Source organism: Symphalangus syndactylus, chromosome 8 (assembly GCF_028878055.3).
Source record: "Symphalangus syndactylus isolate Jambi chromosome 8, NHGRI_mSymSyn1-v2.1_pri, whole genome shotgun sequence".
Taxonomy (NCBI): Eukaryota; Metazoa; Chordata; class Mammalia; order Primates; family Hylobatidae; genus Symphalangus; species Symphalangus syndactylus.
The window spans coordinates 107,894,606-107,919,937 of record NC_072430.2 but is presented as its reverse complement, the minus strand read 5'-3'; the positions used below and the strand labels follow the sequence as shown (position 1 = coordinate 107,919,937).

Below are 25,332 nucleotides of genomic sequence, written 5' to 3'. Positions count from 1 at the left end.
CACCGTGCCCAGTGGAGTTTGCTGCTTCTGGTTTCTACATGTTTGTTGTTTCTGCTACAAATAACCTATAGTTTAAATAGAACCTGGAGACCTAGCCTTCCTCACTGCTAGTAACTAAATAGTGAATAGCTATGTAACCATCCATGCAGGACATAATTTATGATCATAATGTTTAGCTATTGTTTGTGGTCTCATTTTTTGAATGTGGCATATTTTGGGACCACCAACCATAATGATTACCCTCTTTTTATTTTAAGCTGTTTAAATATTTAATATTTCAAAATGGACTTCTATTTCTGTGTCATTAAACAGATACAATTAAATATTGCCTGATACCAAATTAATCAGTTTTTTGGTGACTTGAAGTTTTGAGGTCATGAGTTTGAGAACTGATTAAATCTTGTGTTTTTAAGAATTAAATTTGAATTAAATTTGAATTTGATGTTTGGAATTACATTTACCAAATCATAGTTTGTTTTGATGGCCTGAGGCAGATTTTATTTTTTAAAATTTGAAATGTAATTATCTGAATATAGATAATCTACTCACTTGGAGATCATTTTTCTAAAAAAGTAACTTTTATAAGATAAATAGTAAGTTTTCAAGAAAGTAATTTCTTGAAATACATGTTATATGTTTTACATAGTAATTGTGTAGCAGTACATGTTTCCCCATTATATTTGAACAGCTAAAAATGAAGGAATAAGCAATGAAAGTTATAGTTGCTCTTTTATTTTTAAGTGAAAGCAAGTTTATTAGAGAAGTAAAGAAACGTGGCTGGGCACAGTGGCTCACACCTATAATCTCAGCACTTTGGGAGGCCAAGGTGGGCGGATCACCTGAGGTCAGGAGTTCAAGACCAGCCTGGCTAACATGGCGAAACTCTTGTCTCTAATAAAAATACAAAATTAGCCGGGTGTGGTGGCCTGTGCCTGTGATCCCAGCTACTCAGGAGGCTGAGGCAGGAGAAGCGCCTGAAGCTGGGAGGCAGAGGTTGCAGTGAGCTGAGATCACGCCACTGCACTCCAGTCTGGGTGAAAGAGGGAGACTCTGTCTCAAAAAAAAAAAAAAAAGAAACCAAAGAATGGCTACTCTTATAAATTGTGCTTTTCATTCTTTGTTTTTCCCAATTCCCTCCCTCCTCCTTGGCTGTGCATTAACCTCAAACTAAATTGAATTTTCAGAAATTACTACTTACCTAGTGTCCTTTATGGAGGAGCCAATTAGTCTTACCTTTAGGAAGACTACACAATCTAGTTAAATGAGGACCTAAGGATAGTTCTCTACGTTCTTGTTATTGTTTGACTTTGTTAGTGCTAATCTTGATGAATATGTCCAATTAAAAAAATTGGACCTTAGCTTTCTTTTTTTAAAAAAAATAAGGAATGGGTGAGAGGGGCAGGTATGCTTATAAAGTTTACCTTGCATTAAAACACAGCTTTAAAAATGCAGGCAATAAAATACCATATAGCAAACTTAACATAGTATAGATGTGAGCAAAGATTATATTGTCTTCTGTAACGTGTTTTTAATCTTGAAGTACTGTATTTTATCTATGACCGTGTATGTACTTTTTTTTTTTCTTCTTAAGAGTTTCACTTGTCGCCCGGGCTAGAGTGCAATGGCACAATTTCGGCTCACTGCAACCTCTGCCTCCCAAGTTCAAGTGATTCTCCTGCAGCAACCTGCTGAGTGGCTGGGATTACAGGCTCCTGCCAGCACATCCAGCTAATTTTTGTATTTTTAGTAGAGACAGGGTTTCACTATGTTGACCAGGCTGGTCTTAAAACTCCTGACTTCAGGAGATCTGCCTGCCTTGGCCTCCCAAAGTGCTAGGGGCCATGTACTTTCTTATAGGGGGTGCCGCTCTAGTATTTGTTTGCATTAGTTTCTTTCCAAAGAATTTCCAAGAATAACTTGACCTATATTTAGATTTATAAAATATAACATTTTTTAAAATGGTGATTAGTAACTATGTACTGTTAAATACTAATTTGGAATTTTTTCATGAGAGGCCAGTCCAAATTACATGTATATATCAAAACAACTACAATTTAAGGATAAATGAAATACAATTGTATTAACTTACAACATGTACAAGGGGAGAATGATAGGGACCATGCCATTACAAACTGTTTTCTAACGAAAACAGTTACTTGAATTAATTTAAGTGTGTGACACTTCTGAATATTTTGTTCATGTCATTCATTTGCTCTGCAAATTCTTTACTGTGCAGTGTACTCCTATTTTTATTCTGATAATAATGAGTGGGTTAATAAAATTTTACTGAAAACAGGTGTATCCATTAGGCAAAATATGCATGGATATTTTTTGTCTTGGTGCAGCTATCATTGAATTGATCAGAAATAACTTGGAGAAGCTTTTAAAAATGATGTCGTCTTATTCTAACCAAAATATACTATTTAAAGCTATATAGGTCTTCATAGGCTTTAACAAGAAAAAGGAAGTTTAGTCATTGGTCTCTGACATGCATTTATTTGTGTGCTGTGCACAGCATTCATGAGCATTGGCCTAGAAGGCAGACTGGCTTTGCAGTTTTTGCATGTACTACCCATTTTCCCAAAGAGGGAGGGATCAGCAGGAGTCAGCTGGGACACGCCTACGGGCACAGATGATGTCTTCACCTCCCTGCTCCTTTTCTTTTTCTTTTTTTACATTTTCTTTGTGGACATATTTCACTCAACTTAGGGAAAAGATATGAGATTAATTATAGAGAATCATTCTTGCTTTGTCTACTTTATGTTTTAAACACATAAAACCTCCACTGACTTCTGTTATTGCCTTTTTTTGTTTGTTTGTTTTTCTCTTTTCTGAACAAGCACTCCTATCTGGACAGGGAAACCTCCCTTCTTCTGAGAAACATTGCAGGAAAACCTTCTCATTTGCTGACCAAGGTGATATTTCTTTCCACATGCATGTAACTATTTACTGCCTTGTAGGTAGAATATGATTTCTGTTTTTTATCATGCTCTTATATTATTATTTTCTTATTCTAGCATCTTTGTCATTAATAGAGATACTTTTTCTTTTACAGATGGTAATTATTTACTGATCTTAATGACTGTCAGGCAATATTGAGAGTATAAAATATATTCAGTAATTTTCACTAGTTTTTAAACTTTTATAAATGCCTAACAGTCTTCCCAAGTATGTTGCATTTTTTCTGGTTTAACACTGTTGCATTTTAAAGTCTAAAAAACATTGCTTTAATTGTAACTTTTACTACTAATGGTTGCCCATACTCTGGGTTTCTTTAGCAAACTTTGCTTCCTAGTTCTTGTTTAGATTATTACCTCCTCATTTAATTAAAACATTTACTCATATAAACAGAATCTTAGTTAATATTAACTTAGTCAAATTGGAAGAGGAAGCTGCAATTTCAATTGCCCGCTTCTCTGCCCTTGGAATGTTTTGAATCAGTCCAGCCAGATTTTCACTGGGCTGGTATTTTATATCCATTTAAAATATTTTAGCCATTATCATAATTAACTAGGGAATAATACAGTAGGGAAGCTGAATTGCTTTCTACCTCTTTTTAAGTCATGTTTTTATTTCATTAGCTTATTTAAATAATGTTAAATTCAAGAATATCAGACTTATTTCTGAAAAATATACAGTTATGGGTAATGTCCCTAAGTTGTTGTTATTGTATCTGAGGTTTGTTTGCTTTAATTTCTTTCTAACCTTGTACATTTATGAAAGAAGATGGTAGACCAAAATTAAAATCTCCCGAAGAAGCAGCTCAAAGAAAAGACCCTTTAACAAAGTCAGTAGTGGGACCCTTTCTCTACCCTGAGTTTCTCTTTTTAAAGCAGATCTATGACCGGTGGTAGAAATTTAAAGATCAGGGAAGTGTAGAAGAAGTCTAAGCTGGTCATAGCTATTTTTCCTTTTTCCTCAGCTCTCCCCTCTTCATTCTCTATTTACTCTCTTTCCTTAGAGTCCACACTTGTATCTTCAGCTACAATCTCTATTCTAGATGGATCTGTCTCCCAAGAGCACATTTCCAAACAGCTGTTAGGCATTTCCTAGAAGATCACCAACATCTTACAAGCACCTTAAATCCCACAGGTGTTTAGCTTACTTACCTACATTATCCCTGGGCTCCATAATTTATATCTGTCATCATCTTTTCTGTTTCTGTTTAGGATGCTGACATTCTTCTAATTACCAGGTTTAAGCCCTCTGATCATCTTTGCTACCTTTCTTCTCATTTAATGTCTCCAATTTCTAATGAAGCTTGTGTTAATCTGCAGGATTTACCGAGCTCACCCATTTGTTGCATTCCCATTACCACCACTCTACTACAGGCTCACTCTTAGCTCTTTATTATTGCCCATGCCCCTTCTAATCCATTTTATACACAGCTCTCAGATGAAGTTTGCCATTTTACCATTTTCATTGCCAATTCAACAATATTTATTGAGCCATGAAATTCTGGGTGCTGGGATAGAACATTGGATAAAATATACCTATTCCTCACCCTCGAGCTCACAGTCTGTTTATGAAGATAGATAATAAACGGTGACAAGCAAGCATGTAAAGAAGTTCTAAATCATGTTAAGTGCTATGAAGGAAACAAAGGAGTAGAACATACTGGGAAAAAGATTAGGGGTACATTTAGATGATGAGATCAGCGGGTTCTAGGAGGGTAATATTTAAGCTAAAGCCTGAAGGATGCAAAGAAACCAGCCTGGGGCTTAAGGGAGTGTTCCATGTACATAAGTCAAGGAAAAGAGCTTGGCATGTTTGAGAAGTTGAAAAAAGACCATTTTGCCAGAGTCACCCTAGTTGAGTGAAAGTACAAGTGTCTTGATTAGGGTTTGGGGAGGTAGGCAGGAGGAGCCAGATCACTCAGGCCACACCGAGGCTTTATTTTTCTCTAACTGTAGCTGGAAACTATTTAAAAGAATAACTTCATTTATCCATTCGACAAATATTTACTGAGTATCTACTATGTGCCAGACAATGTTTATGACTCTGGAGATACAGCAGTGAACAAAACAAAGTTCCTACCATAGGCAGTGTTATTCTTTGCAAGTTTTGGATCAACATGGTCAGTGGCTCATGCCTGTAATCCCAGTACTTTGGGAGGCTAAGGCAGGTACAGTTCAAGCCCAGGAGTTCAAGACCAGCCTGCCCAACATAGTGAAACCCCATCTCTACAAAAAAATACAAAAATTAGCCTGGCGTGGTGGTGCATGCCTGTAGTCCCAGCTACTCAGGAGTCTGAGGTGGGAGAATCACCTGAGCCTGGGAGGTTGAGGCTGCAGTGAGCCATGATCACACCACTGCACTCTAGCCTGGGTGACAGAGTGAGAACCTATCCCCCTGCCAAAAAACAAAAAGTTTAAAAATAAACCACAGTCATTCCTTGGCATACACAGGGAATTGCTTCCAGGACCCAAATTGATACCAAAACCAGCACATACACAAGTCCTGAAGTTGGTCCTGAGACCTTGGACATGAAAAGTCCTCCTCTATATAGCGAATTAAAAAAAATTTTTTTTATTATTTTGAGACAGAGTCTTGCTCTGTCACCCAGGCTGGAGTGCAGTGGTGCCATCTTGGCTCACTGCAACCTCCACCTCCCAGGTTCAAGCAATTCTCCTGCCTCAGCCTTCTGAGTAGCTGGGATTACAGGCATGTGCCACCACGCCCAGCTAATTTTTGTATTTTTTTTTTTTTTTTTAGTAGAGATGGGGTTTTGCTATGATGGCTAGGCTGGTCCTGGACTCCTGACCTCAGGTGATCTGCCCGCCTCAGCCTCCAAAGTGCTGGGATTATAGGTGTGAGCCACCATGCCCGGCCTGTATAGGGAATTTTGCATCCTGAGAATACTGTATTTTTTATCTGAGTTTGGTTGGGAATGCAGAGCCCTCCGGTATGGAGGGTCAAATGTATTTATAGAAAAACATTTGCATATAAGGACACTAGTAGCTCAGACTCACGTTCAAGGATCAGCTATAGTTGTTGCTGTTAATTATTTTGATTCTAAGCAGTGCTATTTAATGACCCTTAAGCTGTTTATATCATTCCAAGTTCTATTTAAATCATTTTAATTTACATTGTATTGCAATCTATGAATTAAACTAGATCCTGAAGGAATTCTTAACCACTGTTTAGCCCCTTAATTTCAACTGTGTTTGTTCTGAACCCACAAAGCTTAAGCTTCCCAGTTGAAGGAACAACTTAACAACAGTAGCACTTTCTGTAAGTATTCTAATTTTTACACCATAGAGAAAGTTCTAACACTTAGTAACCACAGTGTTGGCTTTCATTTAATCATAGGATCTTAACCTAGTTTTTGTCCTTTATGTAAATTTGAGGAGGCTTGGCATTGGTGGTTATTCATAGCCACATAGGAGTTTTTCAGTAGAAAGTAGATTGTCTCTTGCTCTTTTAAGAGAAGGTATGGGGGAGAAATTTAAGTTTTTACATGTGTGAGGTATTTTTTACTTAAGTTTAATATAGTTGTGAAGAAAGGGATAGTCAAAGGATATGGGGCAGAAGACTTGACACCTGACTTTGGCAGTGGAACATGAGATGAATAAAGCTTTGTCTTTTGTATTAAACTTGGGCTGTAAACATTGAATGTAGATTTGCATTGCCTTTATAAATAAACTATTGGAGGTGTTCTAAGTATGTCATCTGAACGTATTAGCAAACATTTATTTTTCCTGTATTATACAACACCCCGTGAGCTTAAGACAATTTCTATTTTTCCCACGTTGTTAATAGTTAAAAGATATGGTGATTGCTTAAATACAGTAGACACAAATAGCACTCTCTGAGAAAGAGCTTATTACCCACAGGAAGCATAAAAATATTAGAAGTCTTGCAATTTGACATAAACATTTTCATTTCCAGTTTTGTTCCAGGGATGATACTCATACTCTAAAAGAGGTATCATGATCAGTTCTGTTTCTTCCGAAAGCTGCTAGCAAGGGTTATCCTTTAATAAAACTAGAGAAGTATAAACTAAAATATGCCTAGGTTGAAATTAAACCGGCTCTTAATTTCATAAAGGTTTAACGTGGACCACTTTATGTAAGCATAAAGAGTAGCATTTTGAGCAAATGGAAGAGCAGCTGGATTTGGATTTGTTAAAATAGCCGCCATCTAGTTGCTTTATAAAAATTTCTTATTGACAGTTAGGAAATCTAATTGGTTTAATGTATGTTAGTTGGTTACACAGGTCTCTTCTTTGTTTAATCCCTATGTCCGTTGTGTCAACTTTTTTTGTTGGTTTTTTTTTTTTGAGACGAAGTCTTGCTGTGTCACCCAGGCTGGAGTGCAGTGGTGTGATCTCTGTTTACCGCAACCTCCGTCTTCTGGTTTCAAGCAATTCTCCGTTTCTCAGCCTCCTGAGTAGCTGGGATTACAAGCGCCCACCACTGCACCCAGCTAATTTTGGTATTTTTAGTAGACAGAGTTTCGCCATGTTGGCCAGCCTGGTCTTCAACTCCTTATCCTCCCACTTGGCCTCTCAAAGTGCTGGGATTACAGGCTTGGGCCACCATGCCTGGCCGGTGTTGTACATTCTATGCATATTGGCAAATATATATGATAACATGTATCCACCATTGTATTATCATACAGAATAGTTTCACAGCCCTTAAATCCTCTGTGGTGCTCTGCCTATTCATTCCTCCTCCTTCCTTAACCCCTGGCAACTACTGATCTTTTTATCGTCTTTATGGTTTTGGCTTTTCCAGTGTCATGTAGTTAGAATTGTACACTAAATAGCTTTCTGAGATTGGCTCCTTTCACTTAGTATTACACACTTAATGTTCCTTCATGTCTTTTCATGGCTTGAGAGCTCACTTCATTTTAGTGCTGAATAATACTCCATTGTCAGGATGCACCATAGTTTATGTGTTACTTACTGGGTGACGTCTTTGTTGCTTCCAAGTTTTGGCACTCATGAATAAGGTTGCTATAAACATCCATGTACATGTCTTTGTAGGCATCAGTTTTCAACTCATTTGGGTAAATACCAACGAGTACAATTGCTGAATTGAATTGTATGGTAAGAGTACATTTAGTTTTGTAAAAAACTGCCAAAACTGTCTTCCAAAGTGGCTGTACCATTTTATATTCCCACTAGCAATGAATGAGAGTTCCTATTGTTCTACATCCTTGCCAGCATTTGGTGGTGTTAGTGTTTTGGATTTTGGCCATTCTGATAGGTGTGTAGTGGTATCTCATTTTACTTGTAATTCCCTAATGACAAATAATGTTGAGCATCTTTTTATATGCTTATTTACCAGCTGTCTTCTTTAGTGAGGTATCTTTTCAGGTCTTTTGCCTATTTTTAAAATCATGTTCATTTTTGTTTTACAGAATTTTAAGAGCTCTCTTTTTTTTTTTTTTTTGTAACAGTTCTTTATCAGATACGTCTTTTGCAAATATTTTTTCTCCCAGTTTATGCCTTGTCTTCTCATTCTCTTGAATATTCCTTTTTTTCTCAGAAATATGTTCAGCTTTGAGGGCATCTTCTAAACTTTTAAAATGTTAAATTTATAGATTATATAATACCATAAAGAATTTGGCCTTTTAGAAGTTCATGTTTGGCTGGGCATGGTAGCTCATGCCTGTAATCCCAGCACTTTGGGAGGTCTAGGCAGGTAGATCACCTGAGGTCAGGAGTTTGAAACCAGTCTCGCCAACATGGCGAAACCCCGTCTCTACTAAAAATACAAAATTAGCCGGGCATGGTGGCAGGCACCTGTAGTCCCAGCTACCTGGGAGGCTGAGGCAGGAGAATCGCTTGAACCCAGGAGGTGGAGGTTGCAGTGAGCCAAGATCGTGCCACTGCATTCCAGCCTGGGCAACAGGGCAAGACTCCATCATCTCAAAAAGAAAAAAAAAAAAAAGTTCATGTTTATATTCCAAATATACAAAACATTGATTCCACATATCAGTTTTTCCTCTTCAGACTTTAAATCTACTTTTCAGGGATATGAAGTGAAACTTGCAAATATACCTCGGTAAACTTTCTTTGCAATTCATGCCAATATAAGGATGCAGCAAATGAGCCATGAGGAATATAATAAGATCATTATCCCATTGAGAAAATATTCATGAAACTTCTGCTTTCTTCTTTCTCTTCCCCTAAATTTGTCAAGTAACTGATTTCATAAAAACGGCTGGAAAATGCTAGTATTGCAGATTCCTTTATAAAGTAGTGCTCTGTTCATCAAAAACGCATATAAGTTTTGCTAATTTACCTAACAATTTGTTTCTCTAAGACTCATAATTCTAAAAACTGAGAGTTTTAATGACAGTAATTTAGTTTTCTCGTTTCATAGCTTGTTTTAAAAAGAGAAAAATTTGTATCTTAAAATGTAATCAACATGTTTTATAATTCTGCTATTTGTTTATTTGCATAAAGGATTCTTTAAAAATAGGATGATTTAATCTTTTAGTCAGAGGAATACATAATAGTATAGGAATTCAGTCTTGTCTTAGCCCTCTCCATTTTAAAAATAAAGTTCTTTGTTTTCTGCCTTATTGAGTTTACAGATAGTATTTCCAGACCCTGATTATTATGTTAATTTATTGGCTCCTTTCATTGGAAGGGGTCAGATTTCTAGCAACCAAGCCCACTGCCTTCCCTAACCACTGTTTTCTTCTCTCTTCCACAAAATAGTAAATACTAAGCTTGAAATGGTGGGAGACAGCCTAGAGTATAAAATAGAAAGAAAAGCAGTTCATAAATAAGAAAGCCAACAGACTTTAGGCAAACAGAATAAATCTATGAACTGAATTGAGTTTCTCTTTTTGTTTTTTGCCCTGGAAGCTTTAGCTTTTTAATGAATAACGTATGGATTGTGGTTTTCATCACAATGCAGAGAGGATAAAGTTTGGCTGATATGATTAGGTTTTTTTCTTCTTAGACTTAAGGAATATTTAAGGTGGAAGTTTCCATTTTTCTTTTTTTTTTTTTTTTTTTTTGAGATGGAGTCTCGCTCTGTTGCCCAGGCTGGAGTGCAGTGGCACAATCTCAGCTCACTGCAGCCTCTGCCTCCCAGGCTCAAGCAGTTCTCCTGCCTCAGCCTCCCAAGTAGCCGGGGTTACAGGCACACACCACCAAGAGCAGCTAATTTTTGTATTTTTTAGTTAGAGACGGGGTTTCACCAAGTTGGCCAGGCTGGTCTCCAACTCCTGACCTCAGGTGATCTGCCCTCCCCAGCCTCCAAAGTGCCAGGATTACAGACATGAGCCAACGTGCCCAACCAAGAAGTTTTTATTTTTCTTAGATATTTTCCAGAGTAATCAAAAGCCTAGAAATAGAAAATAATCCTTTATGAACAAAAGTTTACTTACACAAGTTTTTTAAAATTGGAGATTAATGCCACCGCATATTATGGCCTATTGCTGGAAATTACAAGTACCAGTATTAGAGTACTGTATGCTAATTCAGAAAAAAACAGACAAATGGTTTTATATTTTTAGTTGTTACAATTTTTATTACTCTTTTTAATCTAAGTTTTCTGAGGTAGAAGTTACTAGAAATTTTAAGTTATTTGGAAAATCATATTTAGCATTTAAAAATATTGTCAGTGAACTAATAAAAACAAATTTTGAATTTACTGACGTAAGACGTTGATTACATTGTATGATTTTCCAAAGCAGAGTGAAACTTAACGCAATAAGGCAGCTTCTTATATTTGTATTGGTATATTAATGAGATTGTACCTACATTTTTATTTTTTAAAGGGTTTTTATATGGTTGTAAATAGGTAGCTATTGTTTTTTGTTGCAGATATTTTTATGACAGTGGTATACTTTCAGTGTAACAGAACAGAAAATTAGTATTCAAAGGTTTGCCCTTACTTTGGAGAGAGTGTAAATTCAGAGTTGAGGGATTGTGCAGGTAAAACAAATTGTCAGGCCCAAAGATGGCCACTATACATTAATTTTTCTCCAATCCCAGAACCTGAAATTCATCTGCTTCACATTGACAGAATCAAACTTGGTAATTTACTACATCACAGAGTTCTTTTTTTGCTCTAGAATATTGGATGTTAGAAATGCCTATTATAAGACATCTTCAAGTCTGCATCTATAAAATGTTTCTTTATAATATGTCTGCTCTTTGTGAACAGTTATTTTTTAAATGTGCTCTGTGTGTGAAGTTATATTCTTAATGCAATTCATTGCTGGGAGCATCCTTAAGGATAAAAAAGATTTCTCAAATATTTCATCATCTTACTAGCATTGTTTATCTGAAATGCTTTGTGTTCACAGGAAGAACAGGCAGCAAAATTGAAAGCTGAGAAGATCAGAGTTGCCCTGGAGAAAATTAAAGAGGCACAAGTGAAAAAGGTGATATGTGGGCCTCTTCCTGGTTTGGGATTTGTTATCAGTTTTATGGATTTGTAAAGAATTGCCTTGTTTATGTAATGTACCTCTAAGATACGGAGGGATACAGGGGCATTTCTCCCTAGTAATATATTTTTCACATGTAGTATTTTTTGTGGGTAAAATGCATTATAAAAGGAGTAATTTTCTGGTTCTGAATTCTCCTAAAGGAGTACTCATAACATTATAACCTTATCTGTTATATTTTTAAAATGCTTTAAATTTACTTAAACAGGTTATTTGATGTCTGATTTTTAGCCTATATTTTTGCATAATGAAGTTATTATTTGTGTTTTAATTTATATACAAATACATTAATCCAAATTTTATTTGATATTGAATCAGTGCCTTTCCTAGAATGCCATTTTTTAGTGTTCATTTACTTTTCTTTTTACCTGTCATAGCTGGTGATTAGAGTCCACATGTCTGATGACAGTTCTAAAACAATGATGGTGGATGAGAGGCAGACAGTAAGACAAGTACTGGATAACCTGATGGACAAATCCCACTGCGGTTATAGTTTAGACTGGTCACTGGTAGAAACTGTTTCTGAATTACAAATGGGTTAGTAATATCATTGCTTTGCTTTCTAATTTTTGTGTAATTTCATCAGTTTTCATGTTGATGAAAACATTTTGTTATCTTTATATATATATATATATATATGTTTTATTTTATTTTATTTTAAATTTTTGGGGGATGGAGTCTCACTCTGTCACCCAGACTGAAGTGCAGTGGCACGATCTCGGGTCACTGCAGCCTCTGCCTCCTGGGTTCAAGCAATTATCCTGCCTCAGCCTCCTGAGTAGCTGGGACTACAGGTGTGCACCACCACGCCCAGCTAATATTTTGTATTTTTTAGTAGAGATGGGGTTTCCCCTGTTGGCCAGGATGGTCTTGATTTCCTGACCTTGTGATCCACCCACCTCGGCCTCCCAAAGTGCTGGGATTACAGGCGTGAACCACCACGCCTGGCCTCATCTTTATATATTTTTTCGATAAAATTACCTTTCATAATTTGGCTTCTTTACATTATTTTTTTCTGAAGTGTTTTAAGAGTTCTTTGAATACAAGATCATTTCCAGTTCACTTCAGATTTTATAATGGCTAAAACAAAGTTTTTTAAAAAGGTAACAAAATAGTTTTTTTCTTCAAATAAGAACTGGATAGACTGATGCATTTACTAAAGATTATTATGTTAACTTGAATTTCTACTGAAGCCTTTAAACCAGCATTTGACTCGGGAAACAAAGCACATTAACAAATTTCAAAGAATCCATATCTAGAATGTGTTCTTTAACATATGTTCAGTATACAGGACATGTTCTTTCATTTCTAATTTGGAAATTAGAAAATATATCTATGTTTAAGATTAAACAACAGTCATGGATCAAAGAAGAAATCATCTTGGAAATGTTTTAAATGCCAAGAACTAAATAGGAAATACTTGATATCGAAACTTATAAGATGTAACTAATGTTTTATTTTTAAGGGTGGGATGGGAAAATGTTTAAGACTGAAGAATGGTGTCCTGCAAGTCAGAAAGCCTAGATTCTAGTCCTAGTTCTTCCATATACCAGCTGTGTGACATTGGTTATGTCATTAACATAATTAAGGCATATTTCTTTGTTTGAAAAATTAGGGAAGACCAGATAATTTTTAGGTGCTAAAATGTCAGTTAAGATTCTGTGGTTCTGAGGTTAACTACTTCGCAAAGTTTCATGTCTTTCATGCAACTCTAATGAATACTAACAAAATATGGATATTTTATTTTGGGACAGAGAGAATCTTTGAAGACCATGAAAACTTGGTTGAAAATCTTCTTAATTGGACAAGAGATAGCCAAAACAAGCTTATATTTATGGAGCGTATAGAAAAATATGCACTTTTCAAAAACCCACAGGTAAGACCAAACAACTTACAGAGGTCAGGATTTGTAAATATGTCTCCTATTTTATTCAATTACTGCTAAGTTAATAGAGTTAAAAGACTGGTAAACACCTGGTTGGAGCGATATACCTGCAAAATCCCATAGGAGCATCATCTACTACTGCTGCTGCTGCTGCTGCTGAGGTGGAAGGTCAGCTGGTGCCCACATGTTAGGCCCCAAAGAGGTTCCCAGTCCTCCAGAACCAGATGGGGTGAGCCCTTTTGGAAGCAGAAGTATAGCTCTAGTGAGTTACCGGGTCTTTTGGCTCTGTAATCCAGAGCTGTGTTGAACCCAGCTGTTTATTTGGTGAGTTTGTCATCTCATCAAAGAAAAGTACTTCTCTACTCCAGCCATTTATCCAGTTGACACTTATTTTGGAATTACTTTTTAAACATCCCAGTAACCTTGATTACAAATGGCTCTACATTCTAATAAACATACTTTGATTTATTTGACATCTTTCCTTATTCCAAAATAATGTTTGAGTTAATACTTCCCAATACCTAGACATTTTACAAAATTCAGTAGGTGAGGGAAAACAACTCCACAATAAAAACTAGTAATGAGGAAAAATAGCAGCAGTGTTAAAGATATTGCGTAGTTATGCTTCAGATGGCTTAACCATGACACATCTTTTCTGGATGTTTTAGTGAAGAATACATATTTGGGGGTATCAACAGATCTTTTTCTAGGCAGTTATGAAAGATAATTACAGGCCAGGTGCAGTGGCTCACTCCTGTAATCCCAGCACTTTGGGAGGCCGAGGTGGATGGATCACAAGGTCAGGAGATCGAGACCATCCTGGCTAACATGGTGAAACCCCATCTCTACTAAAAATACAAAAAATTAGCTGGGCATGGTGGTGGGCGCCTGTAGTCCCAGCTACTCGGGAGGCTGAGGCAGGAGAATCGCGTGAATCCAGGAGTCGGAGCTTGCAGTGAGCCGAGATTGTGCCACTGCACTCCAGCCTGGGTGACAGAGCATGACTCCGTCTCCAAGAAAAAAAAAAAGAAAAAGAAAAAAAATTACAGTCAGCCCTCTATATCCATGGGTTCTGCATCTGTGGATTCGCCCAACTGCAGATCTAAAATATTCAGAAAAATAATTCCAAGTTCCAAAAAACAAAACTTGAATATGCCACGCTTGAGTACTGCATTGAATTCATGCAAATTAAATGATATGTAGGCATTGTATTAGGTATTATAAGTAATCTAGAGATTATTTAAAGTACAAGGGAGAATGTGCATAGGTTATATGCAAATGTGACCCCATTTTTATAAGTGACTTAAGCATCAGCAGATTTTGGTATACAGAGGAGGTCCTAGAATCAATCTCCTATGGACAACAAGGGATGACTGTGTACTAATGAGTAGACTTTAGTTTGATTTGTTTGTTTGTTTGTTTGTTTTTTGAGACGGAGTCTCGCTCTGTTGCCCAGGCTGGAGTGAGTGGCGTGATCTTGGCTCACTGCAACCTCCGCCTCCAAGCGATTCTCCTACCTCAGCCTCCTGAGTAGCTGGGACTACAGGTGCATGCTGCCACACCCGGCTAATTTTGTATTTTTAGTAGAGATGGGGTTTCACCGTGTTGGTCAGGCTGGTCTCGAACTTCTGACCTCGTGATCCACCCGCCTCGGCCTCCCAGAGTGCTGGGATTACAGGTGTGAGCCACTGCGCCCAGCCAGAATTCAGATTTTTAGTTGAGTCAAGTAAATGAGATTATTAATAAATGAGTCCCAGAGAATACAGGATTTCTTCTTAAAAAGCCAGAACATAAATTTTCTGCACCTAGATCAGTATATTTTAAGGAAATATGCCTTACTTGTTGTACTTATAAATTTCTAAACCTTTCAGATCCTTTAACTGTAGCTTTCATTAGATATCCCAAAACATATTTGCCAGCTGTTGAATGTAATACCACCTCACAGTCTGGGTAAGGACAGTTTATGACAAGTGGACAGGCAAGGAGGAGACTGGTGTTAAGCATTTTAGTGATGATGCCCATATACAGGTAACTTTTCAAAGTTTATTCTACCCTATACCAACAGAAATTAGAGTTGCTATTTCTCTAGAAGAAAACATACACACACCTGTGCCAAGGGAATAACAGAATGGATTTATGCTTTAATCTTCTTCTTTTCTCCCCTACCCATCCCTTCCATATATTTGTTTTTCCAGAATTATCTTTTGGGGAAAAAGGAAACAGCTGAGATGGCAGATAGAAACAAAGAAGTCCTCTTGGAGGTATGACACCCCCCATTTTCCTGCACATTTAAAAATTAAAATATTAGGCCAGGTGTGGTGGCTCACGCCTGTAATCCCAACACTTCAGGAGGCTGAGGCGAGTGAATCACAAGGTCAGGAGTTCAAGACCACCCTGCCCAAGATGGTGAAACCCTGTCTATTAAAAAATATAAAAATTAGCCAGGCGTGGTGGTGGGTGCCTGTAATCCCAGCTACTCAGGAGGCTGAGGCAGAGAATTGCTTGAACCTGGGATGCGGAGGTTGCAGTGAGCCGAGATCGCGCCACTGCATTCCAGCCTGGCAAGAGAGTGAGACTCTGTCTCAATAAACAAATAAATAAATAAAATAAAAAGTACCTTTTTGAAGTCAAGTATGTCAGTGTTCTATATTTGTAGTTACAATTTTAACTAAAGAAGCCTGTATATTCTTTGATAGTATGAGGGAGAGACTTCAACTGTGTGAACGTGTTAGGCCACTGAAGACCCTTTTAAAAACAATTATTTTGCCAAGCCATATTCTAGTGATCTAAGAATAATGAGCTTTTAGGGGCTGCCAAGTGGGAGAGATGGCTGGTCAATGAAGGATGTGGTTTTGCTGTTTTTATCTGCTTACTCAGAGAGAAATTTGAATATAATTAGCTGTTCACAAATTATTTCCAGCCTTATCCTTAAATAATTAAATAATTTTTTAAATCATGATCATTTTTTGGAAAAACGCAATTGAATTTTTGGCTGATTTTAAAGAACTAAAATCAAATAAGTTAGTATACTTGAAAACCTGAATAAACCCTTACTTACCAGCAAGGCAATTAGGAAGCGAAGATCGACATTCAGTTTTTCATAGTGATACTAGCTACAGTTAAGTAAAAATCCGCCTTATAATTCCTAATTTTTCTGTACTTTGAGGAGAAAGAAATTAATTTAGGCCCAAATGTCCTATATTAGTGTTTTCTGAGGATTTCTCTTTTCTTTCACAAATACATGATTGATTTATTTAATATTAGATTTTTATCAAAGCATGGTGTTTAGAACTTAGAATTTTGAGTGTTTATAGTCCTTTCAACTTAGTATTAAGTATTTTTTAAATAAATGCCCTCTTTGTCTTAGAGTCACGTAAATGGATAGTTTTTAAATTCTTAAAGTTTAATCATACACTTAGCACGTTGCATTCTTTTAAAATATATTCCTGTTTAGTTTGACAGCTAATCTAAATGTAGAGAAAAAATAAAGTCTAATGCTTGGTTTGCCCTGACAGTTTCATTAAATTTAGTGTAACTTTGCTGTTTACAAAGGTATTTAACTACTGTTATATGCAACTCAGTTAATGTGTCAACTTAGTTTTTCTCCGAAACAGTGTTTTAGTTAAAAGTTTGTAGGTAAAAATTCAGTATTACATGTATGACTGGCATTTTTATTTAATAAACATTTTAGGATTGCCATAGTAGTTCCAAATTCATATTGTGTTTAGAATAGAAAGTGTTTTTTGGTTTTGTTTTTGTTTTGAGACAGTCTTGCTTTGTTGCCCAGGCTGGAGTGCAGTGGTGCGATCTCAGCTCACTGCAATCTCCGCCTCCCAGGTTCAAGCAATTTTTGTGCCTCAGCTGCCCACATAACTGGGACTACAGGCTCGCGCCACCATGCCCGGCTTTTTTTTTAAGTAGAGACGTGGTTTCACTATGTTGGCCAGGCTGGTCTTGAACTCCTGACCTCAAGTGATCCGCCCGCTTCGGCTTCCCAAAGTGCTGGGATTACAGGCATGAGCCACTACACCTGGCTGGAAAGTTCTAATTGAGGTTAAATTAGCAGCTTGGTTTTAATATAAAACCATTTTGGTTTAATAACTGTCATGCATTTCACAGGAGTAAACACAACTTTGTTCTGAGAATCCAACGATCGTAAGTCTTTCCAAATAATCTTGTTATTTTAGGAATGTTTTTGTGGAAGTTCTGTAACTGTACCAGAAATTGAAGGAGTCCTTTGGTTGAAGGATGATGGCAAGAAGTCCTGGAAAAAGCGTTATTTTCTCTTGCGAGCATCTGGTATCTACTATGTTCCTAAAGGAAAAGCAAAGGTGTGTCCCTTCTGTTGGAATTTGAACTTCCTCATTATGCTCATTGCTTTTCATTTGTATTGAGTATGCTGATAAGGTGAACCCAGGCTATGATTTGTTTCAATTCGTGGAAGACATAGAATATTGCTTGTTTATTAATCTATTATAAAGAAGAAGAAACCTGAAAGTTCTTACTTCTCTGGTCACTAGTTGAGCCTATCTCAGTTCTCTTTACCAAATTTGAAATCATAGTTTTATTTGTTGTTTTTTGGGGACTCTTTCTGGAGTAGTTTTGTTTATTTTTGTTTGGGAAGAACAGCACAGCTCTCTGGGATTACAGGCTTTTTTATCTTGTTTGGGTAATATGCTTCTTCTGCTAAGGGCCACCCTGATGTAGCTATCACTTCCATGCTTATTGGCACCAAGACTGTTCTAAACTTTTTTACAGTATTAGCTCATCTAGTCTTCACAACGGTCCTATGAGCATATATTGTTGCCCCTATTTAACTGGTGAAAACCTCCCCCCAACCAGTTGCAAATCACTGTACTTTACATATGCATTATAGGCACTGAACTACCTTTTCTTGTTCTTTCCAGAGAGCTCTATTATACAATATTGTTTTTAATGTGCTAGACTATATTAATAGTATCTTTAAAATGCCAACACTCCTTAACAAGTTAGTGTTCATTGTGAATGACAAAACAGTAAGTAAAATGGGCTGCTTTTTTTGTTACGTTAATGATTAAAGAAGAAACATTTATGGAGCATTTCATTGTCTTGTGTAAATAGCAATAATTTCTATTTAGTATTAGCAAAAGTAGTTTTGATTCTCACCTAGAAAATGTTAACCAGGTATATTTGCTTGTTTGTGCATTATTAATTTTATCTTTTTGGTGTTTTTATCTTAGGTCTCTCGGGATCTGGTGTGCTTTCTCCAGCTGGATCACGTCAACGTTTATTATGGCCAGGACTATCGGAACAAATACAAAGCACCTACAGACTATTGTCTGGTGCTGAAGGTAAACACATATTTCTTTTTAGGAATTTTAATTAATGTTAGACATAGAGCAGGTTATTGGACATTTTAGAACTGTTGAGATTCCACCAATTATACTGTTTTTGCTTTATTCTCAAAGTTTAAAAAGGAATGGTGAAGTGTGGTAAGGAAAAGAGGCATGTGCTGTATCATAGCAGACCCTGAGCCAAGTATCTCTAGGTAAGGAGTGAATATTAGATTGTAAGCTTTGAGTTGTGAGATATAAAATGTATTTGATTATAAATTTGAGATTCTCATTTAACACCAGGCTTATTTTAGGAAAACTTAGAGCCGAATGTAGGTCATAAATGTGCTTTAGTTCTTTTCCTGTACTTACTCAGCAAACCATCAGAGGGCACTGTGTCCAAGTTCAAATCAGACTGGCTGTCATCTGGTCCAGAAATAATTTTTGTCTCTTTTTTTCCCTGAACTATAGTCACGATAGTCCATGCATGTATTGTGACCTGAGCTGTTTTTAGGAAGGTTTTTTTTCTTCTTTATTCAAGCTTTTGTACTTCTTGCAATGATTATATCTGTACTTCTGAGAAGAATGGGCATTTTAAGCAAATTTATAGTGATCTATTAGAACACTGATAAAAATGACATACAAAATTCAAGAAAATTAGGGAGATAATTTTTTTTTTTTTTTTCATTAGCTCCATCTTTGTAATTCCTTGGTAACTACTTAGGTCTACATGTTCATATCATCATGTTTAATTTCACTTTTCACTGAGAATTGTCACTTTAGTTTGGGGACTGCCATTAGTTTGGGAGTTTTAGGATTTTAGGATTTTGGAGTTTTGATTGCTTTGATAAAGTTCAGTACATTGTAATAGCAACCTGTTTTTTTTTTTTTTTTTTTTTTTTTTTTTTTTTGAGGCAGGGTCTTGCTCTGTCACCTGGGCTGGAGTGCAGTGGCGCGATCACAGCTCACTGTAGCCTCGACTTCTCAGGCTCCAGCGATCTTTCCAGCTCAGTCTCCCAAGTAGCTGGGACTTCAGGCACATGCCACCACACCCAGCTAATTTTTGTGTTTTCTGTAGAGACAGGGATTGGTCATGTTGCCTAGGCTAGTCACAGACTCCCGGCCTCAAGCCATCTGCCTGCCTAGGCTTCCCAGAGTGCTGGGATTACAGGCGGAGCCACTGCTCCTGGCCATAATGGTAACCTTTTATTACATAATTGTGCTTTTGGGGAACACCACTGTATCATTTTAGGTACCTTTAGGTGCAAATAATTTTTTAAAAGTCAGTACAAAGTAGCTTAATTCAGCAGTTTTCAAAATGAGGTCCACAGTCTCCTGAGAGTCCGTCCCTAAGACCATGATGTCAAAATTATTTAATAACGCGAAGATGTTATTTGCCTCTTGAACTTTCATTCTCTCACATATGTATATGTTTCTAAGAGGTTATATGACATGTGATGGTATCTTCACGCTAGTGAAGTCAGTGTTGGTCAGGCTGGCCTCAAGTGATCCGCCTACCTCAGTCTGCTGAAGTGCTGGGATTCTAGGCATGAGCTACTCTGCCTGGCCTGGCCTGTGTATTCTTGTAGTTTAATTTTTTCTTAGTTTTAATTTATAGTGTAAGTATTGCTGGGGTGGAAAAACTTCACTTCCATACTCTTAGGGTCCTAGCTGGGCACACAAATTAAATTGACATAAGAGATCAACAGGAGAAAAGCATAATTACTTGTATACTGGATTGGACAAAGAATAATTTGTGAAGAAGCAACTAAATTATATGTGAAGCCTTAAAGATACGAGTTATTTTAACAAGGTCTGTACAGAATTCTGTTGGTTTCAACTTCTCATCCCTGAGGAGAAAGATACTGTCGCTTTCTAGTATTGAGAAGGCATCTTTTGCATGGTAATTTCATCTTCTAAGGCTTTTAAGAAATAGCATGAAGGTCAGAGTGATCTTCTGTACCAGCTGTTTTTCAAGTGTCTTTTAACTTAGTCAGTATATGCCAGGGTGGTACATTTTTAACTCCTTCAATATCAGTAGACATAGTCCACATAAAAGAAAGTTATTGGGGGAATCTCATAACATGAAAACAGTAAGAGTTGGTTGGTTATTTCAGCGGCTCAAGATTGTCAGTGAGAACTCAAATTCTTTCCATCTTTCCTTGTTCTACTTCCCGCGTATCAGCTTATTCTCAGGCTGATTCACCTCACAGTCCCAAGATGGCTGCTGCAGTTCTATGCATCACATGTAGACCCAGTAAAATCCAGCCAGCAGAAGAGGGATTATTGCTCCCTGTATTTGTCTTTTATAAGAGGAAGGAACAATTTCACAGCAGTTACTCAACCACCCTCCTTTTGAGAGTTACTGGCCCAGAGTACATTTTCTGCTGACAAGCCGATGACTGACAAGGGAATAAAACTACTATGGTTGGCTTACACCAGTCAGAATTCACACCCTGTGGGATATAGGTGAGAGGTAAGGCTCTGCCAGGAAAGAAGTGGGGAGGAGGAGCTGGCCATAGGGGCCTGCACTCAACCTGTCAGCGTCATTTTAAAAATGAAATGTTGACCTTTCTTTCTTAATAGGTAGTCATCTGTTTTGGGAGCAATTTCATTATATGTTCTCTGGACTCTCTTAAGAATCTAAATGTGGAGCTTCTGGTTTTTAGCAATGAATGTCTCCTCCAGCCTTCCTCTTAACCCTGGTATAATTTTTAAAATGACAGCATAATATTGTGGGGAAAAACGGAGCAGAGGTAGCAGATTCAAAGGGGCACATTTTAATAAGGCAGTAGTATGAAATAGTAGTTAAAAGCATGCACTCTGGGATGAGATTGCATGGGTTCAAATTCTAGTACTACCTTTCACTTATCGGAAGCAATTTTGAGTGCTGTTTTAACCTTACTCTGTGCCTTGCTTTCTTCTGGGAACGTGGAGATAATAATATGTAACTCAGAGGGGTTTTGTGAGTATTTAATGAAAAATGTGAAGTATGTGAAATATTTTACATAGTGTCTAGTACATAGCAAGGGTGCAATAAATGCCACTTTTAATAAAATAATATATTAGCAGAACAGACAATCTGCAGAAGTACTTGTACAGAGCCTGGATGACCATAAGGAAAGTAATGAATGCCTTTATTATGTGAGAGAATGAAAAAATGTTTTGAGGTTCTAAAAGGAATTTTAAACTAGCAGTAATCTGATACTTGACTTAAAAAGACTCATACTTACTTACACCATAGTACTCTTCAGGTTATTAACTGTATTCCCCGGTTAGAGAGATGAGGAGAACAGGGTGGAAGATAATTTCTCTTTGATTTTCCCAGATGTTGTTTTGATTAAAAAAAAAAAAAAAAAAAAAACCTCTTTTTGTGCAGAACGCATAGAAGCACACATGCACACTTGGGCTTCTGCTACAGTTGAACACCCATGCAGTCGAGTTTGCAAATCACCATGAAGGGAGGGGGTGGTGATGCAGTTGTGAGCCATCTAAAGCAGCTTGCTAAGATCTCTGAACCTTGCCCTGCAGACAGTGCCTCCATGAAGCAGAACAGTCTCTTAAGCCTTCACTGGCAACACTAACAGAGCTCTTTTCAGTTAGCCTATTTTATCTTCTGCACAAACTATAGCTTTTGTTTTGCTCATCACTAAACCTAATTGAAGCACCTGGCAAATAGTTCTCAATAAGTATCTGTTGAATGAATGAATGAGGTAAAACCCCCTTTCCTCCTTTTATAGAAGAATACATACTTCTCTGTCTGCCCTCCTTTGCTTTTTCAAGATCACTATTATGGTTTATTATAATGTAATTTACCATGGACAAGGAGCATATTCCAAGAGAGGGCCTATATTATCAGGAGGGAAGACTGTTAGGTATTATTTTGCTAACCTCTTATTGTTGAGGGTTTATTGTTTAAAACTGACTATAACCTTCAACAAGAAAATTGGTTTTGGTATTAAATGTTACAGGAGCTGAGCTCTGAAAAATAAAGAATAGAATTAATGGGTTTCTTTTTTTTTTTTTCCTCATTGTAGACCAAAGTGATTGATCTTTAACAATGCAGATACATAACTTCTGTTGGTGGCCATCTATTCTTGATGCATTGAAAACTTATTTAAATTGCTTATTTTATTGAGCTCATGGATTTTCACAACAAATGAATATGATTGGGGAATTTTGGAAAACTAAATTCTTTTAAAGCTTTTTTTCTTTGTTTTTTTTTTTTTGTTTTTTTTTTTTTTGGAGATGAAGTCTCGCTCTGTCAACCAGGCTGGAGTGCGGTGGCACGATCTTGGCTCACTGCAACCTCTGCCTCCCGGGTTTAAGCGATTCTCCTGTGTCAGCCTCCTGAGTAGCTGGGATTACAGGCATGCACCACCACGTCCAACTAATTTTTGTATTTTTAATAGAGACGGGGTTTCACCATGTTGGTCAGGTTGGTCTCGAACTCCTGACCCCTTGATCCACCCGCCTTGGCCTCCCAAAGTGCTGGGATTACAGGCCTGAGCCACCATGTCTGGCCTTTTTCTTTCTTATAACTGAACACAAATTTAAAATTTTTTCCAGGCAAATTATAGCCATTAGTTTTTTGGTTTTCAGAATAGTTGAAAAGAGATGCGGTAATCATAAGTCATTACATTCAGAACAAGTGTGATTTAGGGCTTTTCTTTCCAAGGACCTAGTGGTTGAGGCTCAGTGGTGTTAAAAATCCTTAAACATATTCCTAACACCTGGATTTTGTAGCCAAGGTTAAGTCAGTCACCTCTCATCCAAGCCTCAACTGAAAAGTACGGTGGGTTGTGAAAACTAAATGTGATGATGCTGTTGACATCTACGTGTCCCCTGGAGGCAAGTGCTGCAGCCCTGTAGTTTGGTAGAGAGTGGGGCCTACAGGGCTGTACTCACCTGTGACAGGTGTGACTGTAGATTCTTGTCCCAGGTGCTGTGCCATAGGCTTGGTGTACCCAGCCCAGTAATTCACCTCACCTCTAGACACTGAAGCTTTGTCAAAGTCCCTCTCTGATTTGGAGTCTTCTGCACCCATAATTTCAGTGGGTTGAAAGTGAAATTAAACATTCTCTTCCTTTTCCATAATCTTATAGATGGAGAATTCTATGGACTTTGTTAACCTTGATGAACTTTGTTTCTTTGAAATGTAGAAGGAATGTTTGGGAATTTCTCAAGATGTGAAGATCTATTTTAACTTGGACATCTTGACCTAAAATTTCACAAAAGTTTCTTTCTCATTTACTTTGTAAAAATTCTTATGGGCTATTTTATTTGGCCTTATGGCCATATAAGAAGCATAAATGTATTGGCCATTACTCTAATGACCTATAACTTGTCAGAATATGTTTAAGCTTTGATAAAGTTTGTTTTTCTTTAGTTCTCCAAGGGACTTAGTTGGATTTTGTCTTTAATCTTGCAGCATCCACAAATCCAGAAGAAATCTCAATATATCAAATACCTTTGTTGTGATGATGTGAGGACACTGCATCAGTGGGTCAATGGGATCCGCATTGCAAAGGCATGTCTCCTTTTGATTTGATGATGGAATAATGAGGTGTTTGTCGATGATATAGTTTTCGTTGTCATGACAACTATTCTGACTATTTCATGTTCATGGATTTGCCAGTGCCTAGGTTTTTCAGGCCTAAGTTTCAAGTTTTAAATGTTGTCTTTTTTCCTTGTTTATAGGGATAAACTTTTAACATTTGGTATACTTGGAATAATACTGCTGGTAAAAGCTTGTGTAGTATCAAAGTGATTTATTTTGGCTTTGGAGAATGCATTATATGATTCTTAAATAGTAGAGTTTAGCCTAAGCAAAGTAAGTTTTGGAAAAATTAAATTACTTTAAGTAATGATCATTTACCAACCACATTTGGAGCAGTATCCTGAAGAGTGCTAAAAAGCTGCCCTTGGATCAAGAATTTGGGGTGAAAAAACATTAATGTTTATAATGAATAGAATCAAGTGTTGACTTCTTGCTGCCCCTCTAAAAATGAGGAGAAATAAGAATAGATTATAATTTATGGTATTAGAGGAATTTTTGAAGTATCATAGGTATCAATTTTAATACAGACCATCAATCATTAAACAGAAATATGTCCCCCATTTTACCTTATCCTTCTGTATCATACTCAGTAAAGTTTAGATGTCACCATTTCCTGTCTTCTCTTTAGTATGGGAAGCAGCTCTATATGAACTACCAAGAAGCCTTGAAGAGGACAGAGTCAGCCTATGATTGGACTTCCTTATCCAGCTCCAGTATTAAATCAGGATCCAGTTCTTCCAGCATCCCAGGTAGTTCAAAATGCTTCAAAGCACTATTTTGCAATTAATATGAAGGTCTCTGTAGAGACTGATAGACCTGGAAATTTCAACTTGATTCTTAAAAACCGGAGCCATACTTAATTCCTAAATTATAATCAATAGATGCCTTTTTAAAAATTGCTAGAGAGTACAGTATCATGGGCTAGTTCACAAATGTATTTGAAGTGAAAAATCAGTATATAGATTTCTAAAGCCAGTTTTGTTATTTATATTTATAAAATTTATTCCAAACATACATACTGCTGGACACTGTTAATGCATAATTTGGGATAAAACATTACTTGGAAAGAATCTTTGTACTCAGAATCCATGAAGAAGCTGCACTCCTTCAGATTCCTATATCCTTTAAACAAGTGCGTGCTATGATTACATCTTAAC

The 25,332-nt window shown here is 36.9% G+C and overlaps 2 protein-coding genes and 1 long non-coding RNA gene across 10 annotated transcripts in view; 1 reads left to right on the top strand and 2 right to left on the bottom strand.

Annotated features, from left to right (window-relative positions):
- The window catches only part of ABI2 (abl interactor 2), a 181,992-nt gene that overhangs the window by 29,638 nt on the left and 127,022 nt on the right, over positions 1-25,332 (bottom strand). The window contains exon 14 of the mRNA XM_063644917.1: positions 13,411-13,539. Coding sequence (XP_063500987.1) covers positions 13,439-13,539 — 101 coding nt within the window. The 3' untranslated portion in view covers positions 13,411-13,438. The remainder of the gene's footprint in view (positions 1-13,410; positions 13,540-25,332) is intronic.
- RAPH1 (Ras association (RalGDS/AF-6) and pleckstrin homology domains 1) overlaps positions 1-25,332 on the top strand; it is a 109,286-nt gene that overhangs the window by 70,195 nt on the left and 13,759 nt on the right. For 4 of the 8 annotated variants that reach the window (XM_055290246.2, XM_055290244.2, XM_063644889.1 and 1 more), the window contains exons 6-14: positions 2,841-2,915; positions 11,278-11,355; positions 11,796-11,955; positions 13,173-13,294; positions 15,499-15,564; positions 17,491-17,634; positions 18,523-18,633; positions 24,047-24,145; positions 24,804-24,924. In XM_055290246.2, the coding sequence (XP_055146221.1) occupies positions 2,841-2,915; positions 11,278-11,355; positions 11,796-11,955; positions 13,173-13,294; positions 15,499-15,564; positions 17,491-17,634; positions 18,523-18,633; positions 24,047-24,145; positions 24,804-24,924 (976 nt within the window). The remainder of the gene's footprint in view (positions 1-2,840; positions 2,916-11,277; positions 11,356-11,795; positions 11,956-13,172; positions 13,295-15,498; positions 15,565-17,490; positions 17,635-18,522; positions 18,634-24,046; positions 24,146-24,803; positions 24,925-25,332) is intronic. The other 4 variants (XM_055290248.2, XM_063644888.1, XM_055290245.2 and 1 more) reach the window with 1 other exon arrangement.
- LOC134737365 (uncharacterized) lies at positions 18,715-24,381 on the bottom strand. The gene is made up of 3 exons (XR_010122207.1): positions 24,086-24,381; positions 23,524-23,836; positions 18,715-19,191 (listed from the first exon to the last, which is right to left on the bottom strand). It is a non-coding gene; the product is annotated as an uncharacterized lncRNA (long non-coding RNA).